Source organism: Trichosurus vulpecula, chromosome 2 (genome assembly GCF_011100635.1).
Source record: "Trichosurus vulpecula isolate mTriVul1 chromosome 2, mTriVul1.pri, whole genome shotgun sequence".
Taxonomy (NCBI): domain Eukaryota; kingdom Metazoa; phylum Chordata; class Mammalia; order Diprotodontia; family Phalangeridae; genus Trichosurus; species Trichosurus vulpecula.
Genome location: NC_050574.1, coordinates 220,450,612 through 220,475,921, shown reverse-complemented (window position 1 = coordinate 220,475,921; position 25,310 = coordinate 220,450,612). Strand labels below are relative to the sequence as shown.

The 25,310-nt window shown below is 38.1% G+C and overlaps 1 protein-coding gene across 2 annotated transcripts in view; it reads right to left on the bottom strand.

The window, feature by feature from the left end:
- The window catches only part of XIRP2 (xin actin binding repeat containing 2), a 423,417-nt gene that overhangs the window by 67,859 nt on the left and 330,248 nt on the right, over positions 1-25,310 (bottom strand). For both annotated transcript variants that reach the window (XM_036746228.1, XM_036746227.1), the window contains exon 3: positions 4,702-4,865. In XM_036746228.1, coding sequence (XP_036602123.1) covers positions 4,702-4,865 — 164 coding nt within the window. The remainder of the gene's footprint in view (positions 1-4,701; positions 4,866-25,310) is intronic.

Sequence of the window (25,310 nt, the reverse complement as noted above, 5' to 3'; positions counted from 1 at the left end):
TAAGCTTACCTAAAAACAGGCATTTCTCAGATAATTAGCATATACTATTTATTTATTTTGATCTGTGTAAAGGCATGGCTTATGCCGACAGAGGTCAGGGTCCTAATCCTAGCCCCATATTCTATGTACTTTATCAGCTTTTGTTTAAAAGGAAGTGTCCCCTGGTGCTACTTAATATGCATTATAACATAATGAAAAAGTTCTACATCCCTTTTTGTATATTGGTATTGGGCCAAGAAGGAGAAGAAAAAAATCAAGGCCTTTTGGGTCTACATGCCAACAAGCTATCTTTCTTGACCTCTACCCAACCTGGGTACATTAAATTCCTACAGCATAGATATATTACACTGAACAGATCAGTGAGGATATTATAAGAAGAAGTCTGTTATTTTGAATAACCACAACGAGGGGTTGTAACTATACAACAAGTCATATGCAAATTGGCCAGATGACTCGGTATTAGCTCATTGTAAAAATTGTCAGGGAATCTGAGATGCATGGTTATCGTTTCAATAACAAAATGGAATTGAAAAGCAACTACTCATATTTCCTTCCAATAGCTATCTGCTTAGGGAATTAGGGTATTTGTACTCTCCCTATGCTTCCCACCACCACCACCACCACCAAAAAATACACAAAAGATGTATTTCTGAATAACTTTGAAAGACTCCAGAACGCTGATCCATGAAATGATTGGCCATGATTCAGAATACTGATGACTAATCCCCCACCTCCTGCAGGAAAGGTGATAGACTAATATGCAGAATGAGATACATTTTTGGAAGAGGCTAATACAAGAACTCATTTGTTTGATTATGCTTATTTCTTACAAGGTATCCACTCTCTCACCCCCAGTTTCTTTGGGAGGAAGAAAGGAGAGAAGGAAAAAGTGCTTGATAATTTTAAAAAATATTTTAACAGAAATAAAGGAAAAGGGGCTAGACTTGTGATTGTATTGATAAAAGGAACTTTCAGGTTCAGAAATGTCCATAGCCAATGCAGGTTGGTACTTTCTCTGCAATTTATAATTTTAGATGCCTAGGGAGTACTGGGAGACTAAATGACCAGCTAATATGTAATAAAGGTGACACTTGAACCCAAGTCTTCCTGGCTTTCTATCCATTACAACACAATGCCTCTGTGCATCTATACATTTAAACAAATATACACATGTAAAATCACCTGCGTTTGATGACAGTGCTATACTTTGCATTTCAAAATGAAGTTCCTGAGCCATCATCAATAAGGCTCATGGGATCATACATCTGCAGCTGGAAAAGACCTCGGAGGTTGTCTAGTCTAATTCTTCATTTTACACAAGATGGAGTTAAGGCCTAACAAGACTTGTCCAAGGTATGAGAGATTCAATTTGAACCGAGGTCTTCAAGCCCATAGCCAGTGTCCTTCCCCCTGTACCAAGCTGCTTCGAATTTCATTTATTATTTTCAGTAATGATGATGGTTTCAATCTGATTCAATTTTATTTAATAGCCAATCTGTTTTGTGGCTAATAATACAATATGATTGGCCTCTGGTAGAAGGATATAAGACAAAATGACATTGACTGGCCCACATGAGGACTATACCAAGGTTTTATTTAGTATCCTACTCTATCAGGGTTAAGGCTAATTAATCTATACCATTCTCATTTGTTTTTTTGTGTGACTTCAATTTGCTTCTTTCTGTTTAGGGCTAATTTTGAAAATGGCAATGTCAGCTTGCTAAAAGCATTTCATTTCATTTTTCAGATCCTTGAAGGGGTCCTTTCTAGGGGATTTCCACTACAATTCTTAAAAATTAAAAGATTATTAACATACCTATGAAATGTTGGACTTAATTTATTTCTTCAACCACACCTCAGAAGCGAGTAAGCTCTGTGAGCATTCTGATTTGTTTTCTGCATTGTGATATTCAAAGAAGATAATGCTCAGGAGATGATGACACAGCTGATTAACTACATTTAGCTCTATGCTAATAAGTTAACTGTAAAATTTCTGTGAGAGTTTGATTTTGAAAAGGTACAAGTCAGACTTGATGGGAAAAGGAAAGCTGGTAGAAAAGAACAAACAAGACCTAGAACTAAGCCACCAACTAACTACCTAGGACCAAAGGTTAAAAAAAAATTGTCAATTGAATAGATAGAAGCAAATTAATGGGAGGAGGGGATCTCTAACATTTTTGACAGTGGTTCTCAAATGATCTGTTAAGTCTAACACAAATCTGTACTTAAATGTAGCCAGAAAAAGCAAGAGGGATGGACCACCACAACAGTCTAAAGGAAAGTGGATTAAGAGGCAGTGTTGGGAAATAACAGACTTGGGCTCTGTTTAAATGGAGTAACATGGACATTTGCACTCTTGGTTATGATCTCATACAGTCTGGGTCTATATGGAACCACTTACTCAAATGTTTTCTCCAGAAATTGTTTTTGAATCCCTGATACATGGCAGAAAAGAAAGCCTTTTTGGAGAGAAATTAATGTTTATGGTGTTGGTAGATCCTTCTACTGTATTTACTAAAGACTGTGTCTATGGGTTTGTCTTGGTACCAACTAAATTGTAGAATCTGAGGGGAGGTATTTATCAGTACTTATATTTCATGATTAGCAAACTTTTTTTAGCTGTCATTTATGCTACATGTATATCTGTGTGTATGGGGTCAGGGAGGAGGAGGCAAAGATTCCATGTTTTATTGTCACTTTTTTCAGTCAATTCTCCACCAAGGAGGATTATCATATGATCATAGATGGATTTGCAAGGGACCTTAAAAGTAATCTAGTCAAACTCCCTAATTTTACAAATGAAGAAACTGATATCCAGAGACACTTAAGCAACTTGCCAAAAATCACATAGGTATCAGAGCTCAAATCTGAAACCAGCTATTTAAACTCTAAATCCAATACAATTTTGTGCTATGCCCATACTGTCTCTATTCTAGTGGAAAAATTTCAGGGAGTTACCAAAGTGCTGTAGAGTTTAAACAAGTTTCCTAGGGTGATGCAGGTAGTAAGAATAAGGGTCAGGATTTGAACGTAGGTCTTTTGGATTTCAAGGCCATATTTTATCCAACATAATGCTGTGCCTCTTGGTTGTCTTAACATGACTGAAAAATTGTTGGCCAGTTCAAGGGTGAAACTGAGTATCTGGGGTATGCTGAACCACAAAATTATCAAATCTGGCTTTTAAAAAAAATGGAACAGAGATGACACATAAACACAGCCTCCTTCCATAAGCTGTGTGGCTCCTCCCTTTTCCCCACAATGGAATGAACTAATTGCTTAATGGAAATTACCAAAAAGCCAAATTTTTTTGGTATAAACACAATCACACCAAGAGCTGATCAAAAGATGCCATTTCAGATACACAGATTCTGAATCTGGATTACTACAAACCATCTCAGATAAGGTATTTTAGAAAAATTCTTCTCCATTCGTTTCCATTCATTATCGTTTGTTCTTCATTCTCGAAGAAAACCACAACATCAGGGACGTGATGCCATGACATGCAAGTGAATTTGATTTAAGTGAGGGATGTGAAACCTCACAAAACAAAGAGTGAGGCTAAAATATGCATGACAGAAATGTCATGTCCCAAGAATTCTAAAAGGGTTAATTTACCACAGGTAGCTGTATACGTCAAACCAGAGCATAAGCTCACTTTGATGAGAAACTTTTCCTGATACTCTCATATGTCAGCGTCTTCCCACCAACCCAGAAATTATTTTGCATGAATTTTGTATTTATCTATATGTATATGTGATATTTCCTCTAGTGTGATGCAACCACCTTATGGGAAAAGCCTGTTTAGTTTTGGTTTTTTATTCTTGGTACCTAGCACTTCTGGAATTGCTAAGCATTGATATAAAAAAAATACCCCTTTAATGAGCAAATATGTTACTTTTCCTTCTCCAATTAAAGATACATTTGATACCCAAAAATATTCTGGCATGTTAAATATATGATTTTACTTGTTCTGACAACATAATTATAAAACAATACCCACTTTTCTAGTTATTCTGTCATTCTGCTCTTGTTAAAATGCCACTTGCATCAAATCCCTTAGAATGGGCATCCAGCAAGGATAGGACCCATGACATACTTCAGAATATGATTTTATTAGCCATTGGTTCTAGATATTGGTGGTAGCACTGAATCCCATAGTTCCCTATGATCATAATTGGTTTAGCAGAGTACCTAAATTGCTAATCTTTCTCATTTCTACTTTGATTAAGCTAGTCCTAAGGGATTTCATGCATAAAGAGAAAAGCAAAAGAAATTGTACTTCCAGGGAATTTAAATGAAATCTCTGTGAGACCACATGGGGTACTATACAAACCCAAATTTTTAGAATTGGAAAAAAATTCCTCACTTTCCTAACTAGAGCATTTATCCCAAAACCATGTTTGTACATTACTAGAGGTTACAAAGGTGAAGTGGAAAAGAGCATTAAATTTGAATCAGAGAATCTCGGTTCAAATTACACCTCTACTACTTACAATCTAGTTGTGTGACCTGGGCAAGTCACCTCATCTCTCAGGGCTTTACTTTCCCCATGTGTAAAGTGAAGAGGTTGGCCTAGGTAAACTCTAAGATTTAAATCTGCACTGACATGATCCTACTCCTGTTTTATAAATGCAAAGAAAAAATATGAAGGGAAGTCATCAGCACCTCTATGTAAGGGTATATCATGGAGTGAGTCCTTACATTAGCAGAGAAGCTGCTGCTGCTGCTGCAGTCACCCCTGGAAACAGCTGCTTGATACATCGCCATACGTTCCTTTAGTGATACAGCCTCTTGGAAATCCAGTGGCCCACAGTTAGTACTGTCTTCTGCAAACCCACTCACAGACTTGTTAGGACCATCGGCAGCTATAAACAAACACAAAACACTCAGAGATGTGGCAGGTTTTGAAAATAAAATGGCATCATCTTCCAAACAAATAAGAAATGTAAGTTAATTGGTATCCTCTACCAGAATGCAGTATTTAATGATATTTACAGTGTTTCACAAGCACCTTGATGTCTCCTCCAAGCTTTTACACACAAATCAGAATGCTACTTCAGCATGTCCTAGTTTACCAATCAAAAAGGATTCATCTCTTTCTCTTGGGATTATTCTGAAAGGAGCTGCAGATCAGGGCAATGTGCAAAAGGATGAGAAATTATGGCATGATCTTAAAAATTATCTTGGTTAAGTTTTCCCTTAATATTCTCCATACTAGACTTACACACATCTAAATCTGGGATGCTGTGTAAGTTGACTAATGTTGGTGAAGCATTTTGTTCATAAATGAAAGCACTCCATGAGGCAAACACTGGCATTATTTAAAACAATTTTACAATTTACTAATTTCACAGTCTAGCATTTCTTCATTGTCATCTTCCACGGATTCAGGGTGAAAAGTTTATACACGTGATGGCAAAATGAGGTTGAACAAAGACTGGAGAATTCTCACTCACTAATCTCAAACCTGTGCAGCCCTCAAACTGACCTTTGTCACTTATTTATCATTTAACACTTTCCTTAATCCAGGGGTGGGGAACCTGCAGCCTACTGGCCACAAGTGGCCTTCTAGGTCCTTGGGTGTGGCCTTTTGATTGAGTCCAAGTTTCACAGAACAAATCCTTTAAGGGGGATTTAAGGGGATTTGTTCTATGAAGTTTGGGTTCAGTCAAAGGACCACCCTTAGGGTCACATGTGGCCTTAAGGTAACAGGTTCCCCACCCCTGGCTAGTCCTTCCTCTACCCCTACATTTCTCATAGTATAATACACAACACAGAATTTTTCCTCTACCATGTGGTCCTAAGAGGCTCCATGACATAGTGAACAGAGAATCTGTGTCATCCTAGGCAAGTATCTTAACTTCTAATGCTCTCTCTAGGTAACTCTCTAAGACTAAGTTTCAGAGAAGATGCCAGCCTACAGCAATAGGGGTAATTTTCTTACCAAAAACTTCCCTCTGTAATCACAGGTCTGGTCCTTATCCTGCTGTGTGGATTCCCAGATTTTTTTTTTAAATTGCTTTATTTATTTGTTTATGTAATTATGTATTTATTTATTTATTTAGGTCAAGAGATCCTCAAAACTTCTGCTATACAGGAAAAAACCCATACCTTTCAGTCTTTATATTTCATTAGTTTCCTCTTTTCCCAAGTTGAGAAGAAATGGAACTCCCAGAGTCTTTATGGCCAATTCAAGCCTTACTGGAGACTGTTAAAGTTTTATTGCCAGAAAGGTAGTAAATGAATGAATGAATAAAAAAGCATTTATTGAGCACTTTTTATATGCCAAGCTTTGTGTTAAGCAATAGGGACATAGGAAAGGTAAGGCAGTTGTTGCTCTCAAGGAGCTCACATTATGTTGTTGTTGTTCATCCTTCACCCTAGAAGAGAACCAATGACATCAGAAAGGTGATGTCTTGACTTGCGTGTGAATTGGATTTCAGTGAGGCAGTGTTGGGGAAAGTCATCAACCTCACTCTCTCCTCCAGTCATAGGAGTCCAGTGGTAAGACAAAAATCATGACAACTGACAATGGCCCAGGATATAGTGGGTGACCTTGGTCTTTTTAAATTAAGGTCTTTCCCAGGTCTTAGTTTTTCTGAGGCAACACCCATTCAATGACTAATGGCTAGGTAAGACAAAAGATGGCCTAGTTTACCATCACAAAAGTATCAACTTGGAGAGGAAGACCCTCAGGGCTTCTGAACACAATAAACAACAATTGCTATTTACACTCACTCTGAGCCATCAAAACCCAAACAATGCCCAAAAGAAGTTTGGGTTTGGGCCTATTATTGGCCATTCAGTGAAAGCCAGAGGCTCATACTCTAATTGGGGAGCTAAAATAAGAGTTTAGCTTCAGGGTAAATGAACAGGCCCCAGAATGTTTGGGGGACTAGTAGCAAGGCTGATAAAAAGGCTCAAGAATTCATAGGTTGTATCAGCAGGCATGTAAGGAAATACCCAGAATTCTGCTGGGTGTACAGATAGGGCAAAAGGTAAGGCCTGGAGGATCATAGGCTGCATCAGGAGAACAGATGATAATTAATGTTTGGTTGCCTCCCATCTCAATAGAAGGAATAGATTTAGCATTTTATCTCATCCAAGCAATATGAGCAATGAAACTGCTGGGATGGAGTCTGGGGAGATTCAGAAAGCCCTGAGTTCAAGTCTATCTCTGACACAAAGTGGCTGTGTGACTTTAAGCAGATTATTTAACCTTCCAGTGCTCCAGGATAATATCTAATGTTATAAGCTGCAGAGCAGGTATTGTTCTTCATTAGTAGAGGGTTTCCACCTCCGAGTTGTATTTATCATTGAAATCAAAGATCTAATCCAAAAAGTTATGAGTGAAAAAAGCTTCATAAATATATATATACCATCTGTTTTTACCAATATCCCCCTTTTTTTATTCGCAGCAGAATTAAAAAATAAATTTATTGATGTTTACTGTTTCTTATATCACCATGGTATCCCATGTACTCTTCCTCCTTCCCCTGCCTCTTCCCAAGAGCCATCTCATATGACAAATGCTAGTTTTTGTTTTTCTTTTTCAGAGAGCGGGGAGAAAAGTCAGCATAACTCATGAAAACATTGAGAAAATTCAAAAACGTGTAATGTGTGCCACCTGTGGACCTCCCATCTCAACTAAGGGGTGGGTTGAAGGTATCTTCTCATATCTCTTCATTTGAATACCATTTGATCTTTATAATTTCATAACATTTATTTTTAATTTTTTTTTGGTGTGTTGTTCTTTCCATTTACTTTGTCATAGTTACTGTGAATATTGTTTCTTGGCTCTGCTTACTTCACTTTGCATCAATTTATAAAGATCTTTCTGATCTTCTCTGTATTCGTTACATGCATCATTTCTTAGTAATTCCATAGTAATATTCCATTACATTTATATACCACAATTTGTTTACATACCACATACTGTTTATATGCCACAATTTGTAAATGCCCAATTGATGGGCATCTACTTTGTTTACAATCCTCAGCTATCTCAAAAAAAAGTGCTGCTATAAATATTTTGGAGATCTCTATCTGTTCCAATAGCTTGGGTATTTTATATTTTTGAAGGTATTCCCTCTAGTGTAAGGTCCTCATCTCTCTTGACCCATAGTAGCATTCATCAGTGGAACCCCCCTCCTCCAACTCCAAAATAAGATCTTCCTTTCCTTTCCTTTTCAATCTTCACCCCCCTTCTCCTCATCCTTCCCCTGCAGGCTCTTCTCTCTCCGAGGTCACTTTCCCCTCATTGCTAATTCATAATTTGACCTTGGCTCATCTCTGATTCTTCTCTATCTCCCTGTTCCCTTGATGTACCCTCTCATGTTGGAATGTAATGTAGTCCCACAGAGGAAGCTTTCACTTTTAGGCAAGGTGTCACCAGGTTCTGTCCATAATGACCCCTTTCCTCCTCTTGACTGTTAGCTCTACCAGGTTTCTGCATTCAACTCTGTCTCTTTGTGTACTATTAGAAAGAAGTGTCCTACTGGTCATCTCATTGTAACTCCATTGCTGTTGCTGACTGTATTTATTCACTCCTGCACTTCTCTTGTTTGGAGTATTTGAGAAGCAAATAATCTCTTCTGTTCTTGTTTTCTTTCAAAAATGTTTCTAACTCTTCTTTACTATTGAACATCCATCTTTTGTCCTGTATGGTTAAGCTCAGATTTTCAGGATGGTTGGGCTGTATCCTTGAGCTCTAGTGCTTTTCAGAACACATTTCTGCAGTCCTTCTCCTTTTTTTTTTTCTAGTGGGTACAGAAATCTTGCTTTATTTTAATGCTTTTTCCTTAGTATCTGAAGGTCATCCTCCAGATGGCTTACAGAACTTGTTGTCTCTGAATTGAATTGTTAATTTAAACACTATATGTCTGGGAGTCTGATGCTTTGGATTTTTTCCTGGAGCTGTGAGTTCTTTCAACTAGAATTTCATTTCCTACCTTCAGAAGTTCTGGGTATATCTCTTTCTTATGTCCTTCATTGTGGCATTAGATTTTGTTGTCTTGTCCTGTTCTTCTAGAAGATTTATGTTTCTTAGGTTTTCTCTATGCATCTTGTCTTTGAGATTCATATTTTTTGTTTACATATGAAACATATTTTCTTTTAACATTCTTCCTTTCATCTTCTCTTCTTCTAGATTCTCTTTCACTTCTGGGTATTTTTATTATCAATATACTGTTTCGTTTTAGTTTCTTTGGTGAGGCTTACCACTGCGGATTTCATTTTATGACTCTGCTCATTATTTTTGCTGTGCAGGATATAAATTCTGCTCTTATAATTCTCATTTCACTTTTAAACCACTTAGGAACAGAGTGTTGTGGTTCCATATTCTCAAATTCCACAGAGTCTTCTGTCTCATTAAGTGCAGAACCATTTTCCTTCATTTTGCAGTATTTATTCATAGATGCTCGCTCTGATTTACTATATCCAGAGGCCATATTTCCTTCTGTTGTTACTGTTTTTCATGTTGCTTTATCTGTTTCTGTTCAATATCTTTGAGATTTCTTCTTAATGGAATGTTTGTTACTTTCAATCTCTTCCCCTCCATACTTTAATTTCCTTATCCCTTGATTCTGAATCCCACCCTTCTGACTGTGGTTTCCTTGGAGGTTGGATCTCAAAGTCTCAGCTTCTACTCAAATAGGCAATTCATAGTTCCCCAGACTAGGTCTCTGTGCCAACCAGTTTTCAGGTGGTCACAGCTGGCTCCAGCTGGATGCTGTGCTCTCTCCTCGGGCTATGTCCAGACCTGGTGAGCTGTCCCATGCCTGCTGCTCCTTAGTTCTCTGACCTGTTACCAACAGTTCAGAGCCTGTTGGCACTGGCAGTTCAGAGCCTGCTTTTTCTGGCACTGGCAGAAATACCAGTGGTTCCAGTTTTCACCCCCTGGAAGGCTTTTGCTCCTGAAGAGTGTGGCCAAGCTGGCTATTGAGGCCTGAGTAAACTTCCACAGCCTGGAGCTAGGGCTCTATGGCACTGAAAGAGGTGAGAGAGGGGACTAGTTGCAGGATTTTTTTTTGACATAAGCCTGTGTCATGTTCTTGAGTCTGCTAGGGCAGTCTCACTGCCAGTAGCATAGGAAGTGGAAGAGAGGTGCTGGATGAGTTCAGGGTCAAAGAGCATCAGTTACTGGGTTTTAGTTGTTTTGTTTTTAACCTTTAGGATACTGGATGGACTAGATCATGGAAACAGCTGATGTTGCTTTATCTTTGGCATATAATTTTTGTTTCAGAGAGGTCTGAGAGATCATGGGGATGGGAGAGAAAATGTCTAGTCCACCATCTTGTTGCTCACATGCACAACAGAATTTTAAAAATCAAATGTTTTTCAAAGGAAATCAAGTTCCCTTTAACATTTTTACCCCAAACATTGTACTGAGATGTTTATTAACTGAAGAATGGGAGAGAACCTTTTGAATGGGCAAAATCATGTTCATGTTTTGATTTAACATCTATTTTCCCCATCAATGGAAGTATTCAAGCAAAGGCTAAATGATTCTGGATTGTGGAATATTTAGAGGGCTTTTACACACGGGACAGGAGTTCATTGGATGAAGTAAGGTCTTGTTCCATCCTATGACACCAAGATTGTTCAATCCTCTTATGTCGTCACTTCATGCCTATCACCCTATTTTCTCATCTGTAAGATTAAGGGGTTGTATGATTGTATTAGATAATATTTAAGGTATTCTCTGGGGGTAGCTAGGTGACACAGTGGATAGAGTGCTGGGCCTGGAGTCAAGAAGACCTGAGTTCAAATCCAGCTTCAGATACTTACTAGCTGTGTGACCCTGGGCAAGTCATTTAACCCTGTTTGCCTTAGTTTCCTCATCTACAAAATGAGCTGGAGAAGGAAATGGCAAACCGCTCATTTATAAATAAAACCCCAAATGGGGTCATGAAGAGCCGGTCACCACTAAACAACAACAGAGCTTCTCTCTACTTCCCCTAACTTTTTCATAGAACCTGTGATTTCACTGGTATAGGGAACTCCCAGCAAGGAAAATTCCTCTTTTCCAGTAGGAAAAATTAAGATGTTAAATTACTTGCCGAGGGTGACACAGGCAGTACGTGTCAGAGGTTAAATCTGAATCTCATTCTTCTTGACTTTAACCACTCTACTATTAGCTTTCCACCATTAACACCTCCCTAAACCCAATCCTCAGAACCAGTAGAATATAAGCTTCTCAAGCACTGGGATACTTTGGTTTTTGCCTGAGTCTCTCTAGTGTCTGGCAAAGTAGGCGTTTAATCAATGAATGTTAAATTGAATGACCTCCCAAAGGAAATTTCAGCCCTGCAGAAAAACCCAAGTTTCCTGACTCTGAAGCCAGCTCTTGATTCACGAAGCCCCTCCTACCTCTCAAGAACATGGCACAGTAGCTCCAGTGCTGGACATACCCGACAGGAAGTTTATATAATATTATGTTATATATAATCATATGTATGTAATTATAACATTATATTTTATATTATATTACATGTATAATAATTATAATGCATTATCTATATAATATAATATTGTCAGACACAAGCTATGTAACTACAAGTATAGCACTTTCTCTGAGTATATTATTTATAAATTGAAGATTCCTTATCTATAAATTAAAGAATTACAAGGTCTCTGAGACCCCTTTCAGCCCTAGATCTATAATCCTATGGTTTCTTCTTATTCTAAGTCTAAAAATTCTGTGATTTTATTTCTTACCAATATAATTCCTGAGTATATAGATAGGGTGGAGCGAAGTCGAGCATATTTTCTTAATATGCTATTGACCAAGATGCCAAATACCAAGTAATAAGCTATTTTATGTGAATGCTGCCATCATGCAAAATGGATATATGCTCCATAACAACCATCAGTTATTTCAGAAACTCACCTTTCCTTCAAAACTTTATTCCAATGAAAAATAAATCATTTCTCCTGTTCAAGTTTGATAAAGGCTTCTCCTCTGCCACTGTAACTCTTCAGTGTGCAAAAAAATCCTCCATTCTTTTCCTGTGAATTATCTGTCTGCACTAATGATTTCAGATTTTATTAAGTCTTTGCTCCTTGAACAGAATAACATGTACATTCTATTGAACATGATTGCCTAAATAATTGTTTTTAATCTACACTTTATTTATACAAAAGATGCCTAAATCAGTTCTACCTAATTTTTTGTTGTTAATCTTAAGTCTGTAGCCTGTTTTTTTTTTCATCAAAATAGTTAGCGAGTCAGGTTACCTGTTAAAATGAATCATGTCCTAATATAGAAATATGTTTTACATGATTGCACATGTATAACCTATATCAAATTACTTTCTTTCTCAATGATGGAGGAGGGGAGGGAGAGTGGAAGAGAATTTGGAAATCAAAATTATTTTAAAAATGAAAGTTAAAATTGTTTTTACATGTAATTGGGAAAAATATTAAAATAGAAAAAATAAAGTGCATCATGTCTTGGCATTTATTTTGTTGTAAGTGTACAAGTTTGAAGAACAAAGGACAGAAGGGGATATAATAGAAGGAACAATGGTTACAGACTTGGAGGACAATACTTAAATCTCATCTCCAAAGCTCCTCCCACTTGTGAACTTGGGTAAGATGTTTAACATCCCTGGGCCTCAGTTTCCTCAACTAAAAATGACAGTGGTGAACTAGATGACCTCTGAGGTCCCAGCTAGCTCTAGATGTTTAATTCTATGATCCTAAGTCCAATTTAAACATGTTTGACTCGAATGGGAAAAGCTTACAATTAGGAGTTGGGCAACGTGTCGTTTATTTCTAACTCCTGGTATCTGTATGTTTAGTCAAGTCACTTAATCTTAGAGTGGCTGCATTTCGTTGTCTGTCACATGAGAATGAGCAACTCAGAAGATTGTTTTAAGGGCCACAGAAGATAATATATATGAAAAAATTATGGAGATGATTAAGGACTATTATACAAATATAAGATATTCAATCATAGCACTAGAGAAGAGAGGATGAAATGCATTTCCTTGCTTTTCTTAAAAAGGTAGGAGACTAGGCATGTAGGATGTTGAATACAAAACAGATTTGGCCTAAGTTGGTTGGCTTTAACTGTTTTTCTTTGTTGCAAGGGAAAGTATAATAGGAACAAAGAGTATGTGTGGAGATAAAGTCAAAGAGCTGATAATTAAGGTGGTTACTAACGAGATCACTAAGTATAAAACTGTGGAGAAATGAAGATAGGGCCCAGACAGAGTCTTGGTACACACCCACGGTTTAGAGGAGCAATGTGGATAATGATCCAGCAAGGGAGACTGATAAAGAGGATTCAGACTAGTAGAAAGGGAACCAAGAAAGAAAAGTGTCATTAAAAACCCAGAAAAGGGGCGCGTGCACACGCACATGCGCACACACACATGCGCACACACACACACAGAGGAGAGGAAGGTCAGGAGCATCAGATACTATAGAAAGATCAAGAATGAGAAAAAATCATTAGATTTCTCAATTAAATGATCACTTTAACTTTGGAAAATGCTGTTTCAATTGAGTGGTGAAGTCAGAAGGTAGGTTGCTTTTCTTAGAGCTGAGAATGAAGCAGCATTGCAAAATTCCCTCTGGCTCCATTCTGAGACCCTCCTTTTCTTCCTTCTTTTTCTCTCCCTCTGACACTGTTTTGAGCTGTCAAGGACTCTCAACAGGGTCCTGGGAACAGTTATGATTTATAACCTAATTCTACACTCTTTGTAGGGAAGCTATGTGTCTATATATTTAGCTTAATTGTCAAAAATCATGCTGTCAAATTATAGAAATTATTTTTGTTAGATTTACATGTTTATATTGGACCAGAAATTTCTGCAAAGGTTAATGTGCTTGAAAGTCTCATTCTCTCATTGCTAAGATTGGGTGAGAGGCATGTCTGTTTTATTGAGTGAAATTTGGCCTATCTCAACACTATCAATCACTCGCTCAAAGGTCTGACAATTGCTAACTGTGAAAGGAATTCTTTCCTAGAGCAGTAGTCATAACTAAGAGGTGGAGAATACCTGAGAAAAAGTTCTTGGATGCTAGAAAGGCTTTGAACACCATCCAGGTGAATACTGTCTTGAATACTGTGTCTGTCATCTCAGAGTAAGGCAAGACATCACCAGAAAGTTCGTTATTATGTGATTTTTTTTTGGCCCTGGTAACTTATGAAGAGGCCCTACTAAGGTGCAATAGTTCTGGGAGTACACAAACTGATAAAAATCACAGCTCCTTTTTAAGTATGTATGTATTTTAATTATTAGGTATACAGGATCCAATTGAGGTTAACATTTATTAATACCAACTGTGTGCAAGGCACCATGCTCAAAGAAAAAAGGTAAAATTCCCTGTCCCAAAAGCTTAACTTTTAATGGGGGACATTAGAAATATATGTATGTATGAATTAAAGATAAATGCTATATTTGTAAGTATTGTAAGCTACTCAGGGGGGATGTAATATTTCTAGTAATAAGAACAATATTCTACATACAAAGAGTAAAAGCTTTTCTTCTCATCTGTACACAGAACATTTTACTCTATGTATACAAGAGCTTAGTTTCCTCTTGTACTTTGCCTTGTTGGAAGTTTCCACCTACAAAGCACATTTCAACATGTACAGTACAATCTTTAAAGGGCAAAGAGCTCTTCTTTCTCTGACATGCAGCCCAAATGTATACAGTAAGCAGATGGGATGACATTTCAGTTCCTTGGCTGTCTCAAAGCGTAGCCATCCAGCCTTAGAAATGATCAAACGACATTATTAATATGTTGAATGGGATTCAATGATGTCATTATATATGTACATAAATACATACATGACAATTTTTATTCTCCTGTTTCAAAATTTTTTTATCAACTACAAATTGTTTTTGGAAAGTATGAACAGATTTAATTTTTGTTGTTTAGTCATTTATTCATGTCCAACTCTACATGACCCCATGGACTTTTGTCCATGGGGTTTTCTTGGCAAAGATGGTAGAATAGTTTGGCATTTCCTTGTCCAGTGTGTCCCCATTTTACAGATGAGACACTGAGGCAAAAAGGGGTTAAATGACTTGCCCAGGGTCATAAGTATCCAGATTATAAGTGTCTGAGGTAGGACTTGAACTCAGATCTTCCTGACTTCAGGCTGGTGCTCTATCCACTGACCACCTAGTTGCCCTAGATTTAATTTAAGTGATAATAAATATAATGCTAATAATAAAAATGTGGGTAAAGGGGGAAACAGCTTGTGACTACATTAGTCATTAAAAAAGGGGAATAGATTCTTTCCAGTAATAAAAATGCCCACCATTCTAGTAATTAGTATAATCTAGAAACAGAAAAGAATTCTATTTTAAAACTGCATTTGAAGAAAACAAGGATATTCAAGTTAAACTCTGAAGGGCTCTACTAGTTCAATTCAAATTTAGAATTTAGTGGAGCTATGGGATTGTGCTCTTCTCCCATTGTGAAACATGTGTCTGTATGTGTGTCTGTGTATACATATATATATATATATATATATATATATATATATATATATATATATATATATATATATACACACACACATATGTCCTTAGTATTTGTGAACAAAAAATTCTTGTCTTTCAAATGTCTGTAGGATCGAAATCTGATTTTAAGAATCTAGGTTACAGTAACTGTTTATAAATACAGCCCAGTGGCTTGATTTAGTAACATGACAAAGGAGCTAGGGTCATGCCACAAAGCTAAAGCCAGAGCCAGAATGAAAATCTGATCCCTGAGATTCTGTTTGGTGAGTTCAGAGTTGAGTGGCCTTCAAGTCAGCATCTAAAACTCCTGTTCTGTCCAAAACCAATCTCTGCATGCAAACCTCTTTAAACTTTGTGGTAACTTTTGTGTTCATAATATCAAAAGGGAGCTTAAGGTAACCAACGTCTCAGATAAGAGAGATACTATTAAAATTCAGTAGCTCTCAGCTGATGTTAAGGATTTAAAAAGTAAAGAACAGACCATCCTCCAGGGATCTCTCAGTTCTGTGGCATAGAGGATAGCATGCTAAGCATGGAGCTGTGAACATCTAGGTTCAAATCCTGTCTCTGAGAACAAATGTGACCATGGGCAAGTCACCTCACTTTTCTGATCTTTGATTTCCTCAACTGCAAAATCGAGAGGGGCCTCTAGGTGGCACAGTAGAAAGAGAGTCAGGCAGACTTTGAGTTCAAATCTGACCTCAGACACTTAGTAGCTGTGTGACCTTGGTCAAGTCACTTAATCCTGTTTGCCTCAGTTTCCTCATTTGTAAAATGAACTGGAAAAGGAAATGGTATATACTCTAGTACTCTAATATCATTGCTAAGAAAACCCCAAATGAGGTCACTAAAAGTTGGACACGACTATGACTAAACAACAACAAAATGGTAAGCACTGGTATGCTCAAATAAGGTCATATAAAATGCACTTTGTAAACCTTCAAGTATATATAAATATTAGCTGAATTGCTGGCTTTGAAAAGCAAATAATTCTCACAGAAAATCCAAAGGGATAGTGTCATGGATTAGGGAATGTCTGTTCATTTGCTCTCTGAAAACATTTAATGCCAAAAGGTTGTATCACGAGCTGTGTGCACAAGAATTGAATACAACAAAGTCTCATTCTATGTGTGGAAACTCCCAGAAAGATAGATGCACAGGCCAAGAAGATGACCTGGGTGGAATCTTGTGCCTTAAGAGTAACTTGACTCTTGTCTGACACCGAAAGGGTGGGTTATTTCTTCTGCCTAAAAGGCATCTTTCCTTTGGCCCTCCTCTTTCAAGCAGGCATGTCTAACTCTTCTCCTAATCAACTATTTGATCCTGGGTGCATTACAAAAATGATCATACTTAGCACAGGGAAAATTGATTTAGAACCAAATTAGGAGAGTGATGAACTAAACTGTCTAACTCTAAAGAAATGATATATTACAATTCTCTGAACCAAAACCGATAGGGTAAAAAGGACTGATTAGTGTGCAAGATTCTATATCAATAGATGTATCAGAAGCTCAGGGCTATTAGCATGGATACATTTTTTATAATACTCAGTATTTGCATATTCCTTAGCTGTTAATAAAATTCATTCTTTTCAATGTTCAAATGCTGTTAACAGACCCAAATTTGTCATAAACTCAAGTTTGATATATTTTTATCTTCATTTAGATATTTTAAAATGAAGAAAAAGAACAGAGAAAGATAAAGCTAAAAGAAAGAATATTTGGTCTTACATTCTCTAAGATGTGCTTTTACTTGGTTGTTTGGGGGGAAAAGGGAGCAGAGGGAGGATGAAAAGTGACTGGATAAATCTCAAAAGTTTATAATATGGTATTCCTTTACATTTGCATTATTTTTATAAGTTTTTATTTTTAATCTCAGTTTTGGTAGCAAAAGGCTGGAAACAAGTAGATGCCCATTGACAGGGAGGTGGCTAAGCAAACTATGTAACATGAATGTAATAGAATGTTACTGGCCTGTAATAATAAAAATGATGAATATGGAGAAGCATGGAAAGACTTACGTGAACTGATAAACAGCGACAAAGGCAGAACCAGAACGAACTGTAAATTTGTAAAATTAAAATATTTTAAGTAGAAAAAAACTACAGAAAATGAATATTGCAAAACTTATAAAGAACAGGCTTGGCCCTAAAGGAGAGATATGAAAAGATATCTCATTCAGTTACTTTGTAGAAATGAGGAGCAGGGGAAAGTTGACTAGTATGGAACACTGTATATAATATCAGTTTCTTTTGCTGTACTGATTGTTTTTACTGAAGTTTTTTCTTTTCTTTTCCTTTTTCTGGAATATTTTTTATAAGAGATGCTTCTCTGGGAAGAGGGAAAGGGAAGGATACAAGGGAGGAATCTAGGTGATATATAACAATAAAAATTTGTTTTAAAAAATGTTCTTCTTTCTCTTTAGGCTCCAGTAGCTGCCTACAGAGGATTATTCAAATACTCTTTAAATATAGTAAGAGAGGAGACTTTTTATCATAGTAAAATATACCTAATATCCTTCTTTTCTTGACATTGAACCTGTTTTCTCCTTGTTTGCCTAAACCAACAGAAACTCTGTTAGATATGGAAACGTTAATTGCATCATAGGAAGGAAGAAGAAATGTGGCTTCAGAATCAGAAATGATTTTCCACGCTAGAAATTGTAAGTAGGTAGTTTTTTTAGGGGAAACAAACAAACAAAAACCAAAACAAAACACCCATAACTCTTGAACACAGTTGTAGACACACATAGTACTCCTTGCTCTCAAGAGAATAGTTTTCCAGTAGTTACTACAAATTAAGGGTCCAGTCTGTCTGGGGTATGGAACTAGAATTTTGAACACTAATATTCTCTTAGTAAAAGGATTTGGCAGCTAGGTGACACAGTGGATGGAGTACTGGGCCTGGAGTCAGGAAGACCTAAGTTCAAATCTGGCCTCAGACAGTCACTAGCTCTGTGATCCTGGGCAAGTTGCTTAACCCTCATCTATAAAATGTGCTGGAGAAGACAATAGCTAACCATTCCAGTATCTTTGCCAAGAAAACCCCAAATGGGGTCACAAAGAGTCAGACAGAACTGAAATGGCTGAACAACAGCAAAAGGATTTGACTTCTTTAAAAAGTAACTTGTAACCCAGGAATTTAGCAGGTGACTCATTTTCAGTAAAATGGCCATACTCTTATTACTGAGCAGAAAAATGAATGAACATAATTGAGTGGAAATTAGGTAACAGTTAAAATTGTGTGTGTGTGTAATGACAAGCAAAGTGGGACTTTTTGTTGTGTTTTGTTTTGGAGTACTTCTCAGCACTAAAGCAATCAACTGCCTTTGAGTCTTGCCTTTGCTTCAATCAAGAATCTTTGATTGAATTGGGAGTCTCTGATGACTTGCTTAAGTCACGGGAAGGCATAGGTCACATGGGTTTGAGAGCGCATGGTTGTGATGCCCTCTGACCCTGAAAAAGTCTATATGTACTCTGAGGTTAGCATTTTGCTTGGGGCTCACTCACTGGAAGAGTGTCATGATTTGACCAGACAAGACTCTGGGTAGCTATTAAGGAGCCTCCTGGCTTTGAAAAATCCAGATGTTGGTGCTTCTCTGACTGGTAAATATTACATAACGTCTTGGTCAGATGGCTAGAAACCTGTCTGTCGATTTGTGTTATTTTGTTCTGTTTATATAATTTCTGCTTGTGCATTCTCTGAAGTTCAGGGTGCTGACTTTTCCCCCTGACCTAAGTGAATAATATATGTGTGTTTAATTAAAATAATATTGTTAGCCCCCTAAAGTTGCTTTCCTTAGAAAAGCAGATCAAAGAACCTGTGCTAGTAGCCCTCCAAGTGCTGGTGCTATTGGCTTTACACAGCCACAGCAGTGGCAAATAACATTGTTGTTATAATGTATTAATCAGCTTCCCTCTTCCCCCTTCCATGTCTGGTTGGTTCTAAGTTGCTAAATCTACTGTTTTGACTGAGCTAATTTGGTCTGTTTAGTACAGATGTTCCATTTGGTTTAAAAAGAAATCCTCCAAACTGGATGTCCAAATGAACTGACCTTTAAAAAAACTGAAATGGTCAATTTAATCAAAACAATAAAAATCAGCTGTGCATATAGCCAGCTTAAATCTCTAGTTGACTGACTTTTTCCTAGTAAAGCCTGGTTTATAGTGCATGAAAAGGCCAAATTTTCTTTAAAAAAAACAACCAAGAGATTTTTATTAAAGAGCAAATTTGCATTTAATTGTGTGAAGCTGCAAATATGCCTCTTAATTATCTTAATTATTTCCTTTCTAGAGATCTAGATTGATCCATGTGATTTTAGGATATTAGAGAACTCATTTCTATGCCCCATGTTACTTCTCCCTGCTTCCAACCCTCAAAATTCAGATTCCAAACAAACACTGCCCTGGTTACCTAGTATATTCAACTCTATTCTTTGAGTTAACTAAAGTTTCAACATATAAACTGCAATTTGCTAAGTTAGTGAGGGTTGGAGCATGATGGAGGTGGTGATCTGAAAGTCATACTGGGAGGACCATGGAGACTAAATAGAAGGAGCTATATCAGAATCATTTTACTTGACTGTGTTTTTGACTTAGAGGGAAAGCTTCCACCAAATAAAACACCTCAGGCAGCCCACAATTACACAATGAACATATTTTATTTGTTGGGAAATAGACAACCAATTTACCAACACACCACCCACCTACCTCTTACTAACTCCCACATTATTAATCATTGACTCCTAATGTTAGAGATTTGTAGCTAAAAGGGACCTTAGGGGATCATCTAAAACAATCTCCCAATTCTGTAGATAGAGCTATCCTAAATCTAGAGCTAGACCTCAGTTAAGAGATTCCCCCAAGGTCATACAAGCAGTAAGTGTCAGAGAGAAGATTTGAACCAGAAGATTCTAATTTCAGGGACAGACGTCTTTTCACCATTCCATGTAGAAGTCCAAGATCACAGAGGTACTAAATAATAGAGCTTGGATTTAAATGAAGCTTTGGATTCCACATCTGATGGTTTTTCTCTACTGTATCATATAAATCCTTCAGGTACAAATAAAAGAAAACAATAATGGGATAGAGAAAAGATCCTTGATTCCTAGAGGCAACATCTCACAGTGTGGTGTTAATGTGATTAAAGATGTTCCCTGCCCATTCAATAGGGCTTTACTTATACCCATTACTTACCAGGTGTGAAGCCCCAGGCCCACATCCTTTCACTAACTAGGCATGAGGTACCAGGCCCACATCCTTTTTCTAATTAGGTCATGAGAGGTGTGAAGCTTTCAGGGCCCTAAGGAGAGGTGCTAATACCAGAGCAAATTGTATGTGCACTGAGTTCTAGTCAATCATTTGTGCATGAATTTAACCAATCAGAGACCTAAGTTCTAGTCAATCAGATGCCGGCTAGGACAGTATATAAAGAGAGCCCAGAGTGTGAGAGAAGCAGAGTTGAGAAGCAGACATCAAGAAGACATTGAGGCAGCAGACATCAAGAGGGCATTGAGGAGAAGACATTTAGAGAGCAGACACTGGGAGACAGCCAGCATGAAAAGAGACTGAAGAGCAGAGAGTGCAGACCAGAGAGTTGTGGATATCAAAAAGCTGAGAATCTACAGCATCAAGAGATTGGAGAACTGAGAATCTAGGAGATCACAAGGACTCTGAGAACTGTAAGCGCTTTCAGACCTGTAAGAGAGGACGCAGGCAAGCAGACAGTTAGGATTTGTGAGTGACCATTTACAAAAAGGCCCTAGCAAGGGGGAAGGTTACATGATGACTTGGTTCCTTGCTATAATACTGTGTTATAATTTCCTTGTTGCTACACTGAGGTGGGCTTAGTGCTTTTGGAATATAATTACTGCTATATTGAATTGGAGCTATTAGTCTTGGGATTGGATCCCCTGGTGTCTAAATAAAGGTTATATTTCCTCTGCCTTCTACCAAGAGAATTTTTCATACCTTGTGATTCTGAACCACGCATCCTCAAGGTCATGAGTATTGCCTTATTGATACACACAGGAGAAGCAATGGTAGCACAATGGAAAGTGTTCTAAACCTATCTTGCAGTTCAGTCCTCTCTGAGGTGAGCCACAGGGCATCAAGAATAGGAATTAGGGAAATTTTAGATGCTACAGGACCTCGTTGAACAGACCCTAGCCACAGGGTTACTTAAGATTATAAAATCTCCACAAGAGGTTCAGGAGGAATAGATTTTTGCAAAGGCTTTGAAGAGGAAGACACAGGGGAAATGGGTGCTGAGAGGCTGGTAATAAGGTAAGGGGACCAATGGCCTTCCACGTACCAGAGGAAGAACCAAGGATCTCAGAGCCAAGGACATAGGATTTTGCTTATTTCTTCTATAGCCTCCCACCATCCTTCCAACACTATAATGTCAACTTCAACTGAGGAAGTGTCTGAACTGTGGCTTTACTCCCATACCATAGTCTATCTCCATTAAGGATGCAGAGAACATTGCTATGTCTCATTAGCAACAAGTATTTAATTTCTTATCCCAATCTCCCTATGCCCTTCATTGAAGGGAGCCCTGATAGGAATCAGAGACATAGTCATGGACCTTTAGGGACAAGTCTTCACTCCCTCACCCATCCCTCCTCTACTAATGATATGGAAAACATGTCCATGGACCATTACAACAAGGATTTAAATACTCATCCCAACCTCCTTTGATCAAAGTAACTGTAGTAGGAGGCAGAGGACATAACCATGGACCTTTGTGGTTGTTCAGTTGTTTTCAGTTGTGTCTTACTCTTTGTGACCCCATTTGAGGTTTTCTTGGCAAAGATACTGAAGTGGTTTGCCATTTCCTTCTCCAGCTAATTTTACAGATGAGGGAACTGAGGCAAAAAGGTTTAAGCGACTTGCCCTGGATTAGACATCTAGTAAGTTCCTGAGGTCATATTTGAACCAAGTTTCTCCTGACTCTAGGTCTGGCATTCTACTGTGCCACCTAGCTGCCAACTGTGGGCTTTTAATGACAAGTTTTCACAGCCCTCCTCTATTTTTGATGCCAAGAATATGGACATAGACCATTAGCAACAAGATTTTCACTCCTCATCCCCCATCTCCATCTCCTCTTCATTGAAGGTAGCCTTGGTGGGAACCACAAGACCTGGCCATGGATCTTTAGTGACAAATCTTTACTCCCTCACCCAGTCCTCCTCTACTGTTGATGCAGAGAACTGGCCATGGAGTTTTAGCATGAAAAAGTGCTCTTTCAGCTTTACCCCTTCACCCCATAACCTTCTCCATTGATAGAAGTATTGGTAAGATGAAGAGAATGTGACCATGGACATTTAGTGACAAGGGAGTAACTAGGACCCCTAGGTACCTTGGCTGTGCCCACAGAAGGGGTCTGATGGAAGAGAGGATGGAGCTCTTTCCACCAGGTCCAAGTTTATTCATTTTCAGAGTCTAAACCAGCAACCCTCCAACCCAGCAGGCTCCTCCCAACACAAGTGCCCTCATTTTACATGCTGTCATTGGGCACAGAAGAGGCAGAGGAAACTGCTGATTGGTTTAGTTGAAACCAGGTGCCAATCAACTGACAATTGGATCACATGATTCATCCAAAAGATGATAGGTAGGTAAGGGAGAAGGCTGATGGTGATTAGCTGGTATATGTGTGTGTATGGGGTGGGGGGTAGTGGTGGTAGTATCTGTGTCTGTGTGTGATTGACTGGTGTGGGGGTATCTGGGTACCTGTGATTGGCCCTGAAAGAAGATTGTGATTGGCCCAGAAAGAAGATTGACTGAGGGTGGGGAATAAGGGTGGGGTGGGTGTCAGGGCTCTCTGCTCTTCCCACTTCTTGAAGAATTGTGCTGGGAAACAGCCTAGAGAAATGTTGCATCTCTGCCCAGACATGCATCTTTATCCCTGTGTGTGACATGTGGGAAGGAATGACTTCTCTTGGCTTTCACAAATATTCTCCCCACACATAGGCTTAGAGGCTTTCCTATCACTTCACCCTTTATTGCAACGTGTGACCTTGCTCCTGCAACATGAGGGCAATGAAACTGGCCTAAGGCTAGAAATCCCAGGACTCCTGCAGGAGAAGCACCTTCCTTCTGACTGTGGAGGGACAGTTTTGTAGAAGTTATTAGAGATAGGGTTTGAAAGTCTAGAATTGGCTGCATGGCTGGCTAGAAATAAAGGAAAATAATAAGCACTAATTAATGAAATAGAAATACATACATGAAATATGAATGATAATAACAAATGAAAATAAAATTGGTTGTTTGGCATGTAGGTGTATAATTGTTGATGGCTTGTTGGAGATAGGGAATAAGGGGAAGGTTTTCTTTGCATCTATGATTGTTCTGGAGAAATGCTAGTAGTTCACAGTAATGCATATTTGTATATATGTGACTTTTTCTTCTTTGAAATGTCTTCCATGAAAATTTTTCAACAACTACTAACTTCTACAACTACTATCTAAAGTCATTTCCATTAGTTCATGCTTTGTTCTCAATTATCATATCTCTGATGATGATTCCTTATTTTATGAAAATCAATCAAGAAAAATATTTCTAATGAGGAAATAAGAAAGCATTGATTAGAGTTACTGAAGATGAGTTTAAATCTCACTAATGATACTTACTACTTGTGCAACCTTGGGCAAGTCACTTAACCTCCCTGGGCCTGTTTCCTTATTTATAAATGAGAAAGCTGGACCAGGTGGCAAGGGCTCATAACCTTTTTTGTTCCATGGATTTACTGCATTGGCAGTCTGGTAAAGCCTAGGCACTCCTCCTCATAATTTTTTAAAAATTATAATTGAAAGAAGCACTTAATTCTGTCTAGAGCTAATGAAAATAGAGTTTTATATCTTTTTTTTTTCTTCACCTAAGCTCATATCTCCCCTGTAATCAAGTTAAGGATACCTGCTCTAAGGTCACTTCTTTATTCCCTAAGATTTTCTTTTTTTCTTGGCTAAACTTCCCCAGATCCTTCAATCAGTCCTTAGATTGCATGGTCTCATTGTGCTATGATCCTTCTATCAATATAGATGAATATCTCCTCTGCAACTTAGGTTTAGACTGCTGCCCTCAGAGTGGAGACTGCCCTAGCTTTGTAAACAGTCAGGGAAGGCCTAAGACTCACACCATTCTGACTTTGTGCATGGTTCTCTATCTGCTATATCCAATTACTTCTAATAAGCAGCACTTTCCAATTTAACAAACATTCAATACATCAAGGATCCATTATTTCACTGACAAGAGTGTGGGTGCTTCCTTTAGCAACACAGGGATTGTCTCTGGCTTCTTCATTAGTTGCCTATGCTGCAAAAAAAATCCATCACCTGCCACCAGCCAATGAAGTGGTACTGTGAATTCCTGCACTGAGCTAGTCTGCTCCTCCTACACACATGTAATCCAGTGTCAGATCTGAACGTGAAGGCAGGAGGGACCTCCAGAAGCTTGTGCTCTGCTGGCACAGTCTTTCAGAGCTCACAGTCACATCCGCACTGAACAGGAGACACTGGGGAAGGAGGAGAAATTGAATGTGTCGTACTCTCTCAATCAGCAATGAAAAAGAAATCATGCCAGCTATGTGGATGAGATCCAAGCCAGTGACCCTGATGAGGAAATCAGCTTATCTCAGGATGTGGGTATTAGCAGGCTGCCTTCTGGATAAAGCCATGCCAAGGATACACCAAACTCATAGAAAATCACAATATTCCCCCTAGCACCAAGAATAAATTTATGTAGGTGATAACAGGTTAAAAATGTACTTTATGGAAAGCCTTGAAAGAGGGGGAAAAACACTAAGGGAAGAGCAATCATCAGCATGTCTA